General features: G+C 45.1%; 2 protein-coding genes across 2 annotated transcripts in view; one reads left to right on the top strand and one right to left on the bottom strand.

Annotated features, from left to right (window-relative positions):
• LATS2 (large tumor suppressor kinase 2) overlaps nucleotides 1-16,275 on the top strand; it is a 111,769-nt gene that overhangs the window by 2,861 nt on the left and 92,633 nt on the right. The gene's annotated exons all lie outside the window — the stretch shown is intronic.
• Nucleotides 2,062-2,638, bottom strand: LOC128566471 (ATP synthase membrane subunit K, mitochondrial-like). The gene is made up of 2 exons (XM_053563326.1): nucleotides 2,632-2,638; nucleotides 2,062-2,343 (listed from the first exon to the last, which is right to left on the bottom strand). Exons 1-2 carry the CDS (start codon nucleotides 2,636-2,638, stop codon nucleotides 2,174-2,176), a joined length of 177 nt encoding a protein of 58 aa, XP_053419301.1. The 3' UTR covers nucleotides 2,062-2,173.

Genomic DNA, 16,275 nt, shown 5'->3' with positions numbered 1-16,275 from the left:
TTCTTCCTGTCTTTCCATTCTAGTTTGAAATGGTTTGATTTAGGGCGGCACCTGTGGCTCAATGAGTAGAGCACCGGCCCCATATACCGAGGGTGGTGGGTTCATAACCCAGCCCCGGCCGAACTGCAACAAAAAAATAGCTGGGCGTTGTGGCGGGCGCCTGTAGTCCCAGCTGCTCTGGAGGCTGAGGCAAGAGAATCACATAAGCCCAAGAGCTGGAGGTTGCTGTGAGCCGCCACGGCACTCGAGTGCAGTAAAGTGAGACTCTGTCTCTACAAAAAAAAAGAAATGGTTTGATTTAAGTCTAAATTGGGACTATGTACACTTTTTTCCTTAGTAAATCGCTGGGTTGGTGGACGGGGTTGCTTTTACAATAAGATGTAAATGCTGTTGTAAATCAGACCCAGGCTTCTAAATCGGACTGGAGAGTAGAGTAGGGTAGGGTGGGGTGGAGGTTGAAACTGATAAATTGACCTTAAACACTTAGATTTTGAGAAGCTTGAGTGGGGGTGTTCTGTTTTGTATTGGAAAAAAGAAATGAGACCAACACAATTTTTGAAAAGCTGTTTTTATATTTTATTTCATTGTTATAATTGAAACTTTAAAAAGTATTTCTTACTTTTTAGAAACAGTAAGCTAGAGGACATATGGAAGATAAATTTCAATGCATTTCCTCGTCTTTATTGTAAATATGTTCTAAACAGAAGCGAATCCTGATCAATAGAATGAAAGGATAGGGCTTGATTGAAGTGACTGACTTTCAGTTCTAAAAATTCTCTGAATGTTCTTTTACAAGCCTATTGCTGAGTAATGCCTCTGGGCAGAAGGCCCTCCGCTGTATGCTAGGTCCATGCTGCTCTGGGTGTTGGGCTTTTTTTTTTTTTTTTTGCAGTTTTTGGCCAGGGCTGGGTTTGAACCCACCACCTCAGGCATATGGGGCCCTTGCCCTACTCTGTTGAGCCACAGGTGCCGCCCTGGGTGATGGGCTTTAACTAGAGTGCCCTGTGAACCCCCTCCCCCCAAATTTGAAGGTAGTCCTACTTGGGCTGTTAGTTTCACTAATTGTTAGGTGTTCATTAAGTACTTTTAAGGCTAATAATGTTACTAGATTTATAGTTTTATTTTGAAAGTATTAATAAACATGGTAATGTTGGAAACAAAGATATTGGTTATGATAAAATTAGGGAAATTGGCATTTTTTTTGGGGGGGGGGACAGAGTCTCACTACATCATCCTGGGTAGAGTGCTTTGGTGTCACAGCTCACAGCAACCTTAAACTCTTGGGCTTAAGCGATTCTGTTGCCTCAGCCTCCCAAGTAGCTGGGACTTAGGTGCCAGCCACAACCCCCGGCTATTTTTTTGGTTGCAGTTATGCTTATTGTTTAGCAGGCCCCATGCTGTGCTTGAACCCACCAGCTTCAGTGTATGTGGCTAGCTCTCTGCTTGTAGAGCTAGGGGCGGGCGCCAAGCCGGAAATTGGCATTTTTTTTTTTTTTTTTTAATTTTTTTTTTTTGAGACAAAGCCTCAAGCTGTCAGCCTGGGTAGAGTGATGTGGCATCACAGCTCACAGCAACCTCCAACTCCTGGGCTTAAGGGATTCTCTTGCCTCAGCCTCCCAAGTAGCTGGGACCACAGGCGCCCTCCACAATGCCCAGCTATTTTTTTGGTTGCAGCTGTCATTGTTGTTTGGTGGTCCTGGGCTGGATTTGAACCTGCCAGCTCAGGTATATGTGGCTGGTGCCTTAGACACTTGAGCCACAGGCATCGAGCCGGAAATTGGCATTTTTTTAATATTTGCCGTTCACCTTGTGTAGGCTTTGTCGGTTACTATCTAGACCAGAGATGTCTGACCTACCGATTTTTTTGAAGACTGTTTTGCTTATGTGTGGTATCAGGATATCATAAAAAGTATACAGTGACCTTTTGTTTTGGTCATCAGCTTAATGGTATATATTTAAGGTGTGGCCCAAGGCAACTCTTATTATTACAATTTAGGGCAGAGGAAAAGAAGTTTGGACACCCTTGATCATGTCAACTTAATTGGGATAAATGGATTTTAATTTTTTTTTCCAGGTTCATAATTTATTGTACAAATTGAGTATCACATGATAAGGTGACATTAGCTTCTCCAGGCATGGGAACTTAACAGATGAAGTACAGTTTAGAATCCATTTATGTTGCTTTCACAGCTGGAGTTTTTTTAGATCTTAACTTGAAGTATAAGATTATCAAAGCGGTGCTTCCATATGTGGCCAGTACACAATTCATTCTAACTGTGAGAGTATAAGAGTTGAAATATTCTTTAATACCAGTGAACTGGAATTGGGCATCACTTTCTGGACCTGCTTATGATTCCAATCTCGCCAAAGCCACAAATTCCACAACCAGTGCTGTTCAATGTTTGCAGCCACCTGTTGGTCCAGCTGGAAAAAGCCCTTCCTCTCGCCCCCTATCCCAGCATTCACTGAACGGTACAAATGGTTTTTTAAGTTAATTTACAAATATTTTTTGTGTGGCAATATTTAGTATATCTAGGATTTTTTTCTCGGAGAAAAACGAAACATTCCATATTCTGTAGCAGTGGTTTATATTTGCTGTTAACCCTAATTATTATGATGGTGGCATAATACTGGTCATGTAGACCAGTGATTTTCAACTGGTATGCTGGGAAAAATTTTAAAGATCATTAATTAAATTTTTTTCTTTCCTTTTTTTTTGAGACAGAATCTCAAGCTGTCGCACTATAGCTCAGAGCAACCTCCAACTGAGGCTCGAGCGATCCTTTGGCCTCAGTTTTTCTATTCTTTAGAAAGAGTCTTGCTTTTGCTCAGGCTGGTCTCAAACTCATGAGCTGAAGCATTCCATCTGCCTCAGCCTCCCAGAGTGCTTAGATTACAGGCATGAGCCACTGCACCTGGCCTTGCTCCTTTTTTTGATCAACATAATTTAAGTGTGCCAGAGAAGTTTAATTATAGGTTCAGGTGTGCCATGACATAAAAAAGGTTGAAAAACACTGCTGTAGACCCTTAATCAGTTGGGAAGGTCAGGATTTTGTTAAGAATGTAAACTGGATCTTGAGTGGAGTGAGCCTCTGTTTGGATATTGAGCCTCTCTGTTCCTAGGCAGTTATCTTGAGCAGGAATGGTAAATGCCAGCATATGTCATTACTGATTAACTTCACACTACTTTTAATTCTCACTTCTCTCTTTCCATTAAAAGTATCCAGACAGCACCTGCTTTCCCCAACATTGTCCATCTTTCTCTTCTATGTTTGAGCCTTTTCACAGGAAGTTCCGGACTCCAAGAATAGCATCACACTTCACCATCAAATCGTAGCCCTTCATCCCTTCCAATTTTGGTGAAACTTTTTTTTTTTTTTTTTGAGACAGAGCCTCAAGCTTTCACCCTGGTAGAGTGACATCATAGCTCACAGCAACCTCCAACTCCTGGGCTCAAGTGATTCTCCTGCCTCCACCTCCCAAGTAGCTGGGACTACAGGTGCCCGCCACAACGCCTGGCTATTTTTTTTTTTTTTTGGTTGTAGTTGTCATTGTTGTTTGGCGAGCCCGGGCTGGATTCGAACCCACCAGCTTAGGTGTATTGTGGCTGGTGCCTTAGCCACTTGAGCCACAGGCGCTGAGCCTGGTGAAACATTTCTAAGAGACTTTGTCAAATAATCTCAACACCTTCCTGAAAAATTGCACTCCTCCATGGAAATGGGCAGAGATTCTTTGGACGGTCACAGTATTTATTACCTGAGTCCACAGCAGTGGTTTTCTTTCTTGCTTGCTTTCTTGCTTAGATAGAGTCTCACTTTATTGCCCTCGGTAGAGTGCTGTAGCGTCAAAGCTCACAGCAACCTTCAACTCCTCGGTTTAAGCGATTGTCTTGCCTCAGCCTGCTGAGCAGCTGGGACTACAGGTGCCTACCACAACGCCCGGCTATTTTTTTGTTGCAGTTTGGCCAAGGCAGGTTCTAACCCACCACCCTGGGTATATGGGGCCGGTGCCCTGCCCACTGAGCCACAGGCACCGCCCCCTTTCTTTCCTTTTTTTTTTTTTGAGACAGTCTCACTTTGGTAGAATGACCTGGTGTAACAGGTCACAGCAACCTGAGGCTTAAGCAATTCTCTTGGGCTTAAACTCTGGGGCTTAAGCGATTCTCTTGCATCAGCCTCCCAAGTAGCTGGGACTACAGGCACAATTTTTTGGTTATAGTTGTCACTGTTGTTTGGCGGGCTGGGGCTGGATTTGAACCCACCAGCTCTGGTGTATGTGGCTAGCGCCTTGGCCACTGAGCTACAGTCACCGAGCCACACAGCAGTGGTTTTCAAATGGGATGGATGTTCCAGTTCACTATCTGGGGTATATCCAAAACCTGGGGGAGGGAATGCAGGAGGCAGGTCTTCTCAAAGATTAAGAACCCCTACTAGGGTATGGAATTGAGTGTAAGAACTCTTAAAAAAAAAAAAAAAAAAAAGACTTTTTTGTTTAGTTTGCTGTTAGGAATGCTGCAAAGAGCTAAATAAGGCTGGGCGCCTGTGGCTCACGCCTGTAATCTTAGCACTGTGGGAGGCCAAGGCTGGTGGGTTGCCTGAGCTCATGGATTTGAGACCAGCCTGAGCTAAAGCAAGACCCTTCTTTAGAAACAGTTGAGCAGGTGCCTGTAGTCTGGCTACTTCAGAGACTAAGGCAAGAGAATTGCTTGAGCTCAAGAGTTTGAGGTTGCTGTGAGGTATGATGCCACAGCACGCTACTGAGGGCAACAAAGTGAGACTGTCTGGAAAAAAAAAGAAAAAAAAGCTAAGTAAATTTATCCACAGTCTGTGGTCACTCCATTGAGATCTGTTAGAGTATCTTGAGGACAAACTTTTATAGCTCCATTTTTTTGTGCCATCATATTTGCACAATATGTGTCACACAAATATCATGTACAAAGCTAATAGAGATGGTGATGGTGTTGTTTTTCCTTAGATGTTACACTTATTTAGAAGTGAGACCCTGCCCTACCTGGGTGAACCCTCATAAAATGTGTACAGTGTTTGGTACACAGGGCAATGCCAAACTCCCTGAGGCTTTGTGATGACACTGCTCATAGGACAGTGGGAATTCCTCTAACATGTGTTTTCCTGGATCACTAGAGGAATGGGATTGCTGCTTTCCTCAGAGATCCTCAGTATGAGCGGTAGCCCTTGGCCTGCGGCTTCCTGGCCTGGACAGTGCTGGAGTGGTATATCTACATGGTGGTTTATGATTCTGATATTTAGCGTCTGGGTGAAGGCTTGGTTTGTCTGCCTGATTTAGTTTCAGCTTTGCTGCTTAATTTTTTTTGAGACAGAGTCTCATTATGTTGCCCTTGGTAGAGTGCTGTGTTGTTACAGCTCACAGCAACCTCTAACTCTTGGCCTTAAGCGATTCTTCTGGGCCTCAGCCTCCCAAGTAGCTGGGACTATAGGCACCTGCCACAATGCCCGGCTATTTTTTGTTGCAGTTGTCATTGTTGTTTGGCTGGGCTGCGTTTGAACCTGCCAGCCTTGGTGTATGTGACTGGACACCATAATAACCACTGTGCTATGGGTACCAAGCCAGCTTTGCTACTTAATTATAGTAGTAGTGTGATTTAAATGATAGCTAGAATAGCAAGAAATACTATTTTAAAAAAATGCTAACATGGGGTGGTGCCTGTGGCTCAGTGAGTAAGGCTCAGGCCCCATATACCGAGGGTGACGGATTTAAACCCGACTCTGGCTGAACTGCAACAAAAAATAGCCGAGTGTTGTGGTGGGTGCCTGTAGTCCCAGCTACTTGGGAGGCTGAGGCAAGAGAATCACTTGAGCTCAGGAGTTTGAGGTTGCTGTGGGCTGTGATGCCACGGTACTCTACTGAGGGCAATAAAGTGAGACTCTGTTTCTGTAAAACAAACAAACAAAAAAACACGATTTGCTTTTGTAATGGAAAAAAAATACTTAAAAAAAAATGCCAACATGTGTCTTTAGTGTGGTCCCACGAGACATTGGTTTGGTTCGTTCGTTTGTTGGAGCTTGATGCATCTTTGGCAGCCAGTATGGATTTTTGAAGTGCTAGGAAAAATTAGAGTAAAAATTCTTTTTATTTTTTGAGACAGAGTCTCACTTGGTCACTGTTTTTAAAGTACCCTGGTGTCTTAGCTCGCAACAACCTCAAATTCTTGGGCTCAAGTGATCCTCTTGCCTCAGCCTCCCAAGTAGCTGAGGACTACAGGTAACCACCACAATGACAATGCCTGGCTATTTTTAGAGACAGGATCTCACTCTGACTCAAGCTGGTCTCCAAGCTGTGAGCTTAGCCAATCCATTCCCCTGGGCCTCCCAAGTGCTGGGATTATAGGCATGAGCCACCATGCCTGGCCTAGAGTATAAATCAGGCGTCCTCAAACTGTGGCCCACGGGCCACATGAAGCGGTGTGAATTGTATTTGTTCCCGTTTTGTTTTTTACTTTAAAATAAGGTATGTGCAGTGTGCATAGGAATTTGTTCATAGTTTTTTTTTTTTTAAACTATAGTCCAGCCCTCCCAACAGTCTAAGAGACAGTGAATTGGCCCCCTGTTGAAAAAGTTTGAGGACGCCTGGTGTAAATTCTTAAATATCTGATAGTATTTTATAGGATTGGATTGAGTACTGGAATTGTGGGTAGGACTAAATTAAAAAGATGCTTAAAATATTGCTGTTACATTGGTGTTTACACAAGTCACTTGTATATTAAGTGTGGGATTTAATAGGTGTCTTAGCTCCAAATTAGAGAATGAGGAGGGTTTTTTTGTTTGTTTTTTGAGATAGAGTCTCACATTGTTGCCCTTGGTAGAATGTGGTGGCGTCATAGCTTACAGCAACCTCAGACTCTTTGGCTCAAGTAGCCTCTTGCCTCAGCCTCCCAAGTAGCTGGGACTACAGGTGCTTGCCACAGCACCCAACTATTTTTTTTTTTTTGTAGAGACAGAGTCTCACTTTCTGGCCCTCGGTAGAGTGCCGTGGCCTCAAACAGCTCACAGCAACCTCCAACTCCTGGGCTTAAGTGATTCTCTTGTCTCAGCCTCCCGAGTAGCTGGGACTACAGGCGCCCGCCACAACGCCCGGCTATTTTTTGGTTGCAGTTTGGCCGGGGCCGGGTTTGAACCCGCCACCCTCGGTATATGGGGCTGGCGCCTTACCGACTGAGCCACAGGCGCCGCCCCACCCAACTATTTTTTTAGAGATGAGATCTCACTCTTGCTTAGGCAGGTCTTGAACTCCTGAGCTCAAGCAGTCCACCCACTTTGGCCTCCCAGAGTGCTAGGATTACAGGTGTAAGCCTCAGTGCCCAGCCCTAGGTGTTGTGTTTTGTTTTAAGACAGTTTCACTCTATTGCCTAGGTAGAGTGCCATGGCATCATAGCTCACAGCAACCTTAAACTCTTGCGCTTAATCAAGCCATCTTCCTGCCTCAGCCTCTGAGTAGCTGGAACTAAAGATGCCTGCCACAATGCCTGGCTAGTTTTTCTATTTTTAGTAGAGACAGGGTCTCACTCTTGCTCAGGGCTCAAACTCCTAATCTCAAGCAGTCCATCCTCCTGGATCTCCCAAAGTACTAGGATTATAGGTGTGAGCTAGCATACACTGCACTGGCTGAGGTGTTGTGTTTTGTGTGTTGTTATGGTTTTTATTTATTTTTTGAGACAGCGTCTCACTATGTTGTCCTCAGTAGAGTGCTGTGGCATCACAGCTCACAGCAACCTCAAACTCTTGGGCTTAAGCGATTCTCTTGCCTCAGCCTCCCAAGTAGCTGGGACTACAGGCGCCCACCACAACACCCGTCTATATATATATATATATTTTTTTTTTTTTTTTTAATTTTAGAGACAGTCTCACTTTGTCATCCTCGGTTGAGTACTATGGCATCACAGCTCACAGCAACCTCCAGCCTTGGGCTTAGGTGATTCTCTGGCCTCAACCTCCCGAGTAGCTGGGACTATAGGTGCCTGCCACAATGCCCAGCTATTTTTTTGTTGTTGTTGCAGTTTGGCAGGGGCCGGGTTTGAACCCTCCACCCTCAGTATATGGGGCTGGAGTCCTACTCACTGAGCCACAGGCGCCGCCCACCCATCTATTTTTTTGTTGCAGTTGTCATTGTTGTTTATCTGGCCTGAGCCGGGTTCGAACTCACCAGCCTTGGTGTATGTGGCTGGTGACACCTGCCTTGACACCTGTACCCACTGTGCTACAGGCACCAATCCCAGAAAGGTATTTATTATCTAATGCATAAATACAGCCATCAGTACAGAAATGTCCCGTCTTTCCTGCCCTGGTTGATTTTTTTTTATGTTTTCTCTCTCTTTCTCTTCCTCTTCCCTCCACTCCTCTCCCTTCCTCTCCTCTCCCCTGTCCTCCCCCCTCCTCCCCAATCAGGGTTTTGCTCTATTCCCCAGGTTGAAGTATAGTGGTAGTCATAGCTAACTGTAGCCTCAAACTCTAGGCCTCAAGTGATCCTTCTGCCTCATCCTCCCAAAGTGCTATCAGTGTCTGTGTAGAGCAGAACCACAGTGTGGTGGCTGGGTTGTGCACTACTATCATTACCTAGTCTCTAGATCTAGTCTTTCCATTTGTGTAACTGTTTTTAGAAAGGGAGCTATGGGAGCCGGGCACAGTGGGTTGATTGCCTGAGCTCACAGGTTCGAAACCAGCCTAAGCCAGAGCAAGACCTCATCTCTAAAAACAGCCAGGCATTGTGGTGGGTGCCTGTCATCCCAGCTACTTGGGAGGCTGAGGCAAGAGAATTGCTTAAGCCCAAGAGTTTGAGGTTGCTGTGAGCTGTGATGCAACGGCACTCTGCAGAGGCTTGCAAAGCGAGACTCTGTCTTAAAAAAAGAAAAAAGGGGAACTATGGTTCAAACGTGAGTTAGGTAGCTATGAATAGTTGGGGAACTTTTTGCCCATTTTAAAAAATTGATGTAAAATATACATGGTGTTTATCTTTTTTTTTTTTCTTTTAACTTTATTGCCCAGGTTAGAGTGCCATGGCCTCAATCTAGCTCACAGCAATCTCAAACTCCTAGGCTCAAGCCATCCTCCCTGTGTCAGCCACCTGAGTAGCTGGGACTACAGGCCCCTGCCATGACACCTGCTAATTTTTCTATTTTCATTAGAGACAGGGTTTCATTCTTGCTCAGGCTGGTCTGGAATTCCTGAACTCCAGCCCAACACCATCCCTGCCTTGGGCTCCAGGAGTGCTGGGATTATGGGTGTGAGCCACTGCACATGGCAGTATTTATCATTTTAAACATTTATAAGTATACAGTAAAGTTCAGTGGCATTGTTTTTGCTGCAAACATTACCATTGTCCCTCTATAGTTAAAACTTTTCATTATCCCAAACAGAAGCTTTACCCATTAAATAATAATTTCCTGTTTTAACTTGCTCCTGGTAATCCTATGAATTTGTCTCCTCTAGGTCTGAACTCATAAGTGGACTTATGCAATATTTGTCTTTTTGTATCGTTAGGGTCCATCTATGTGTAGCACGTGACAGGGTTCTCTTCCTTTTCATAGCTGAATATTATGCCACAGTCCTGGGACTTTTTGCGTCAGGCATATGTCACTTGGACCTGCATGTTAAAGTTCAGAGAAAGATCCTGAACCTGATGTGGGTGGAACCTGTCCTGGGTGGCACTGGGCTCTGCTTTGTCCTGCACCACCTCTGTGGACCTCCAGGGTGGCATAGGCAGGCTTTGTCCTCAGTGTAGAGCTGAGGAGGCAGGCTCAGGAGCACTAAGTGACTTCATGTATTACTCGGCAGATACTGCCTGGGCTTGTGTGTCTGTATGCCAGGCAGCAGAGGGGTGAACCAAACAGAACACTATTCAGGAGGAAGCGTGCTGTTCAGCAATTACATGCAGTGATTGTAAACAAGGTTTTTCTGCTTTGTGCTCTGTCCTTAAAGGAAAACTGCTTAACTATTAATACTTCAGCATTGTTCTCAATACTGATTTAAAGAATGGTTATTTGGAGTGAGAACAAAATAATTGTTTATGTCTTCAGTTTGGTATCTTTTTCCACTAAGCCAATATGCATTTGTGCTGGTCTTACCTCCTGACCTTATGACAGCTTTTTTGTCTGATTATAAGTCCTTGATTAGCAATAATGACAGTTGACCACTGTAGCTGTGTCACAACCTGAGGGATCTCAGAGGTAGTGGCACATGGGTCCTGGCAGTCTTGTCAGGTAGACAGTGGGGTGTAGGCCTGCTGAACATGAGGATGCACAGTGAGGCCGGGCAGCAGGCTTGGGCTGCATGGAGCTCAGTGCCAGAGCTGGGGAGATCCAGGCCTCCAGCCTGTAGCCATGTCTTCCTTGGCAGCCAACAGCATCCTCTCAATTAGCCTCCCCGGCCCTGTGCTTCCTTACTGGCCACCCCCCTCCTGTGCTGCTGGGGCTACGCTCCTGGTGGTCCCTGTTGTCAGCACTGGTGAGACTTCCTGGCTTAGAATGGCACCACTTTCAACTCCATTTTCTTTTTTTTTTTTGAGACAGAGTCCCACTTTGTCACTGTTGGTGGAGTGCCCTGGCATAATAGCTCACAGCAACGTCTAACTCTTGGGCTTGAGTGATTATCTTGCGTCAGCTTTCTGAGTAGCTGGGACTACAGGTGCCTCACACAATGCCTGGCTAGTTTTAGAGGTGGGGTCTTGCTTTGGCTTAGGCTGGTCTCAAACCTGTGAGCTCAGGCAACATACCTGCCTCAGCCTCCCAGAGTGCTGGGATTACAGGCATGAGCCACCACCCTTGGCCTTCAACTCCATTTTCCAGCTGGAAATGTGGAGGCCCCATCCTCATGGCAGTCCTCAGCGGTGCCCATCACCCGTTCCTGTGAGTTCTGCCTCTTGGTGCTAGTGACCCTTCTTACTTGTCTCTGTCGTCTAGCTACCAGTTTGTTCTTTAGGCAAACTTTCATTTTCACGTGTTATACTGTATTTTATTTTATTTATTTTTTTGAAACAGAGCCTCAAGCTGTTGCCCTAGGTCGAGTGCTGTGGCATCACAGTTTCCTGGGCTCAAGCAATTCTCTTGTCTCAGCCTCCCAAGTAGCTGGGACTACAGGCGCCCGCCACAACACCCAGCCATTTTTTGGTTGTAGCTGTCGTTTGGCGGGCCCAGGCTGGATTCGAACCTGCCAGCTCTGGTGTATGGGGCTGGCGCCTTAGCCACTTGTGCTACTGTATTTTAATAGTTAATTTTCTTGTCAACCTTCCATCTTGAACTATGAGCTTCTTTTTTTTTTTTTTTTTTATTGTTGGGGATTCATTGAGGGTACAATAAGCCAGGTTACACTGATTGCAATTGTTAGGTAAAATCCCTCTTGCAATCATGTCTTGCCCCCATAAAGTGTGACACACACCAAGGCCCCACCCCCCCTCCCTCCATCCCTCTTTCTGCTTCCCCCCCCATAACCTTAATTGTCATTAATTGTCCTCATATCAAAATTGAGTACATAGGATTCATCCTTCTCCATTCTTGTGATGCTTTACTAAGAATAATGTCTTCCACTTCCATCCAGGTTAATACGAAGGATGTAAAGTCTCCATTTTTTTTAATGGCTGAATAGTATTCCATGGTGTACATATACCACAGCTTGTTAATCCATTCCTGGGTTGGTGGGCATTTAGGCTGTTTCCACATTTTGGCGATTGTAAATTGAGCTGCAATAAACAGTCTAGTACAAGTGTCCTTATGATAAAAGGATTTTTTTCCTTCTGGGTAGATGCCCAGTAATGGGATTGCAGGATCAAATGGGAGGTCTAGCTTGAGTGCTTTGAGGTTTCTCCATACTTCCTTCCAGAAAGGTTGTACTAGTTTGCAGTCCCACCAGCAGTGTAAAAGTGTTCCCTTCTCTCCACATCCACACCAGCATCTGCAGTTTTGAGATTTTGTGATGTGAACTATGAGCTTCTTAAAGTCTTCAATCTTTCTGCATCCCCAGGACCTAGTAATGGGGCTACCTGTGTGGGTGTTCAGATTGCACTCTGCTCAAGGGCCATACAGGTAGTGGGATACTTCAGCTTACTTGGAGACTCTGGGCCACTCACGGAAGACCTAGGCAGTAGGTAGGGTCACGTCCCTGGGAAAGCCACACAGCACACATGTCACACACATATTCTGGAGGGCACACGTGCTCACCATCTGACCTGCATGCGCACCATTCCTTCCTTCCTTCCTTTCTGTCCTGTGCCTCAGAAGTCTAGTTCTCAGCCATTTGATTCAGACCTGGCTGTTTGTCTATGAGTGGACCAAGGCCACTGCCCACAGCGTTCCGAAATGCTCCTCAGGTCAAGAGTTGTTCATGTTGAACAATAATATAGTTACAAAAAAATTCACTTGAGGAAGGGATGCCTTTTTATCATCTCACCAGGAGCTCTGCTAGTGACTGTACAGACTGTACTTGACAGGCGGTGGAAGCAAGGTCTTGGGGCTGACCAACCAGCCACTTCTGAGTCCTCAGAGCTCGGGCCAGCAGCACCATATATAATAGCCCCAGACCAGAATTGGTCTGAGTATCCATCAGGGGTAGGATGGATAAATAAGTTATAGTATATTTATAATTAGCAACAAAGAACAACAAACGATGGCTATGTACCACATGTATGAATGTGCAAACATAATGTTGAACAAAATAAAAAGTATAGACGACATCATTTTATGGATATAAAGTTCACAAATTGGTCAAACTAATCCTGGTGTTAGGAGTTGTGACGGTGGCTCCCGTTGAGGTGTTGGTTTTAGAGGAGCCTGGAGGTTTCTGGGGTTAAGGTAACGATACACTTCTTGACCTGCTGTTCACAAGAGTGTTTCCTCTTTGTGAATTTATCAATCTTACCATTTGTGCACTTTAAAAAATACTAAACAAAAAGATTGACCCCTCTCAAACCTTATTGTTCCTCTGAGTTTTCAGCAGCTTCTCTTTTCTTTCTTTCTTTCTTTTTTTTTTTGCAGAGACAGAGTCTCACTTTATCACCTTTGGTAGAGTGCTGTGAAGTTCACACAGCTCACAGCAACCTCCAACTCCTGGGCTTAGGCGATTCTCTTGCCTCAGCCTCCCAAGTAGTTGGGACTACAGGCGCCCGCCACAATGCCTGGCTATTTTCCTGTTGCAGTTTGGCCGAGGCTGGGTTTGAACCCGCCACTCTTGGCATATGGGGCCAGCGCCTTACCGGCTGAGCCACCCGGTGCCGCCCAGCTTTTCTTTTCTAGAGCAAATTCTAGAGCGAGTTTTGAAGCCTCAGAATCAACCAGGACCACCTTCAGCTACCCTGACTCCCTTTCCTCTGCTGATCTTGTGTCCTTTGTCCTGGCTTTAACACAGAACTTTCTCATGGCCCTTTTTCTTCAACCTCGACCATCTCTCGTGACTCTTGCTCTCTAGTAGCAGAGTGAAAAGTAGCTTGCCCCTTCTCTGTAGTCTGCTGGTGTCCCTTGATATCAAGAGGAGACTTGGCATAGGCTGCTGTTCCTCTAAGGCCGCGGTTCTCAGCCTGTGGGTCATGGCCCTAAAGGTTTGCGGCATTAGGAAGGTTGAGAACCACTGCTCTAAGGAATGTCAGTCAGCAGGGCAGAGTCAGAGTCAGTCACCCACTGGTGGCTCCATTCCATGGATGAGAATGGCCACCGGCTAGGTAAATCCTCTATGCTGAAGGCTCCCTGTCAATACTGTTAAGCCCAGATCTCTGGCCAAGGTGCGATTAGCTCCTGAAACCCCTTCCCTGCTGTCTCTGATGTTGCTGCTCCTCACCTAGGCACCTGCCATCTGCCTGGAATGTCGTTGTACTTGATCCTTCCAGTCCACCCTTCACTTGGCTTCTGGATTCAATCGTCCTAAGGCAGTGCTGGCTATGGTACTGCTCAGCTGAACCACGAACAGTGGCTCCCCTTCCTGTGCCTTAATTCCAGACTTAACATGGCCTTGAAGGTTCCCAAACTGAGCCTCTATATACCTCCAGAGTTTTACCCCTCCACGTTTCTCCAGAGTCTTCCCTACCATCTACTTGTGGCAGATAGAGTCTGTAGGCTTCACATTACTCCACTTCTGTGCTTATGCTGTTCCCTCTGGCTGGAATTCCATGCTTCCCCACACTCGGGGATAGTTGTCTCAGTTGTGAAGCTTTTTCTGACTTTATTCTCCCATCTTTTTTTTTTTGAGAGTCTCACTATGCTGCCCTCGGTAGAGTGTGCTAGGGTGTCACAGCTCACAGCAACTTCAAACTCTTGGGTTTAAGCGATTCTCTTGCCTCAGCCTCCCAAGTAGCTGGGACTACAAGCACCCGCCACAACGTCTGGCTGTTTTTTGTTGCAGTTGTCATTGTTGTTTAGCTGGCCTGGGCTGGGTTCGAACCCACCAGCCTCAGTGTATGTGGCTGGCGCCGGAACCACTGTCCTATGGGCGCCTAGCCTATTCTCCCATCTTTTAGTTGCTTTTTTTCTCCCTTTGAACATTCCTTTTTCTTTGAAGCTATTTATTTGCCTGGCTCCCACTGCCTCTCCCTGGACAGAAAACTTGCTGTCGGCAGGATGTTGTGTCTGTCCATCCTGTCAGTGCCTGAGACTTGGTAAATGTTTACAGGGTAGAGGGTGGCTGGGGGAGGGGCAGGTGAGTGGCTAGGGGAGAGGTGAACACATTCTGGCTTTGAGGACACCCTCTCTGCGTGTTGTCAGGCCTCGTTGCATTGATTATTTGTTTGAAGGTAGTATGACTATGTCTCCTCTTTCAGTTTTCAAAAAAAAGAAAGAAAAATAAAGATTGGAAACAAAGTGATTTGTGTGAATTCCTGTAAGAGAAGAAAGAACTCTTCTGCCAGTTCTCAGGCATACGGTGTCCCTCCTAGGATAGGATCCTTCATATGTGCTTGGCAGCTTCTTGAGAACCTCTCCATTTTTGTTGGAATGTAAACTTACGGTTTTGCAAAGTTAGGTATTTCAAAACAGATGCTTAGACCATGAAGTTATTGAAAATGAGTGTGCTTGCAATATGTCCCATTTTATGCCACTTAAGCAGAGTGCTAGGCTTCTGGTAAGTGGCCAAAACAGGCCACAGGGTATCTCAGTTGTCCCTACAACTGAGGGACAACTAATAGCTCACTATCTATACAGTCTGAACACAGTCATTTCAGTGATATCAAGTATTGAAATCAGATTTTTTTATTGAAAAAATGATTTAGTTTGGTTTTTACCTTATCTTCTTGCAGTTATATTGAGAAAGGGGTTGATTTAAACTCTTCAGTCCTGTCATTCCCATATAAGCAAGAAGTAGTAATTTTAATGTCACTTTCTTAAAATTTACTGTTATATGATTATGTGATAAATTCATATAACAGTGTCAGGCACATAGTACTGGATATTTATATGCTATTCTTTTTTTCCCATGTGTAGAAGTCTGTGAAATAGGATCCCATTTTACAATTACAAGTTCCTTACTGAAGCTGAATGTCCAGGTCTCTGCCCCTGCCTGTTTAAAGGATATTCTTTCTGGATCCATTTTTCTGTGTTCATTAGAACTCAAAATGGTTATCTTTTTGAAGTTTGCTTATTGGATTCTGTGGCATATGAGAGAATGGATAAAGTAGGGCTGGGATATCAGCCCTCCCCTTTCCACCAGTGGACATCTCCCAAGTGTCTTTTCTCCTGTGCAGGTGAGAGTGTAGGGTCAAGGAAAGTCAAGCAGCGGGCTCCGGGTCACCCAGCCTTGTGACAAGTGACCTCCGCTGGCTTCTAAGGGCAATGTCAGGAATTGGTCTGGATTTTGTATTCTCAATGAAAGAACAGCAGAGTGGTTGATGAATGCAGCCTGGGATAAGTATAATTCAACATTGAAAAGTGCCTTTGTGACATTTAGTTCCATATGAGGAGGCTACTTCCATGTTGAAATCGTAGGTGTTCCTCACTAATAACTTGTATTGATAGAGCCATTTGCTGTTAATGTGGTCATGGTATGCTCTGAGTGAGAGCTCACACTCATGCTCCTGCCGTCCCTTTCCATATCTGTATCAGTGTCTATAAGAAAAATATTTTGATTTACTAGTTAGGTCAAAATGTTTGTATGTGGCCACCTTGTAAAAAATTGCGGAGGTAGTTAACCCTCAGCATCTCATAATGCATTTTCTATTGCAGTGTGGGGCACTTTCATGTGGCAAGTTTTGTGACGTCTTTCAGGAAAATTGGTTGGGTTTTAAAAGGAAAAAGTTTGAAAAAATTTTAAATATGTAAAAGGACCATGGCCT

This window comes from Nycticebus coucang, chromosome 15 (assembly GCF_027406575.1).
Source record: "Nycticebus coucang isolate mNycCou1 chromosome 15, mNycCou1.pri, whole genome shotgun sequence".
NCBI classification, from domain to species: domain Eukaryota; kingdom Metazoa; phylum Chordata; class Mammalia; order Primates; family Lorisidae; genus Nycticebus; species Nycticebus coucang.
This window is presented reverse-complemented; position numbering and strand designations above follow the sequence as displayed.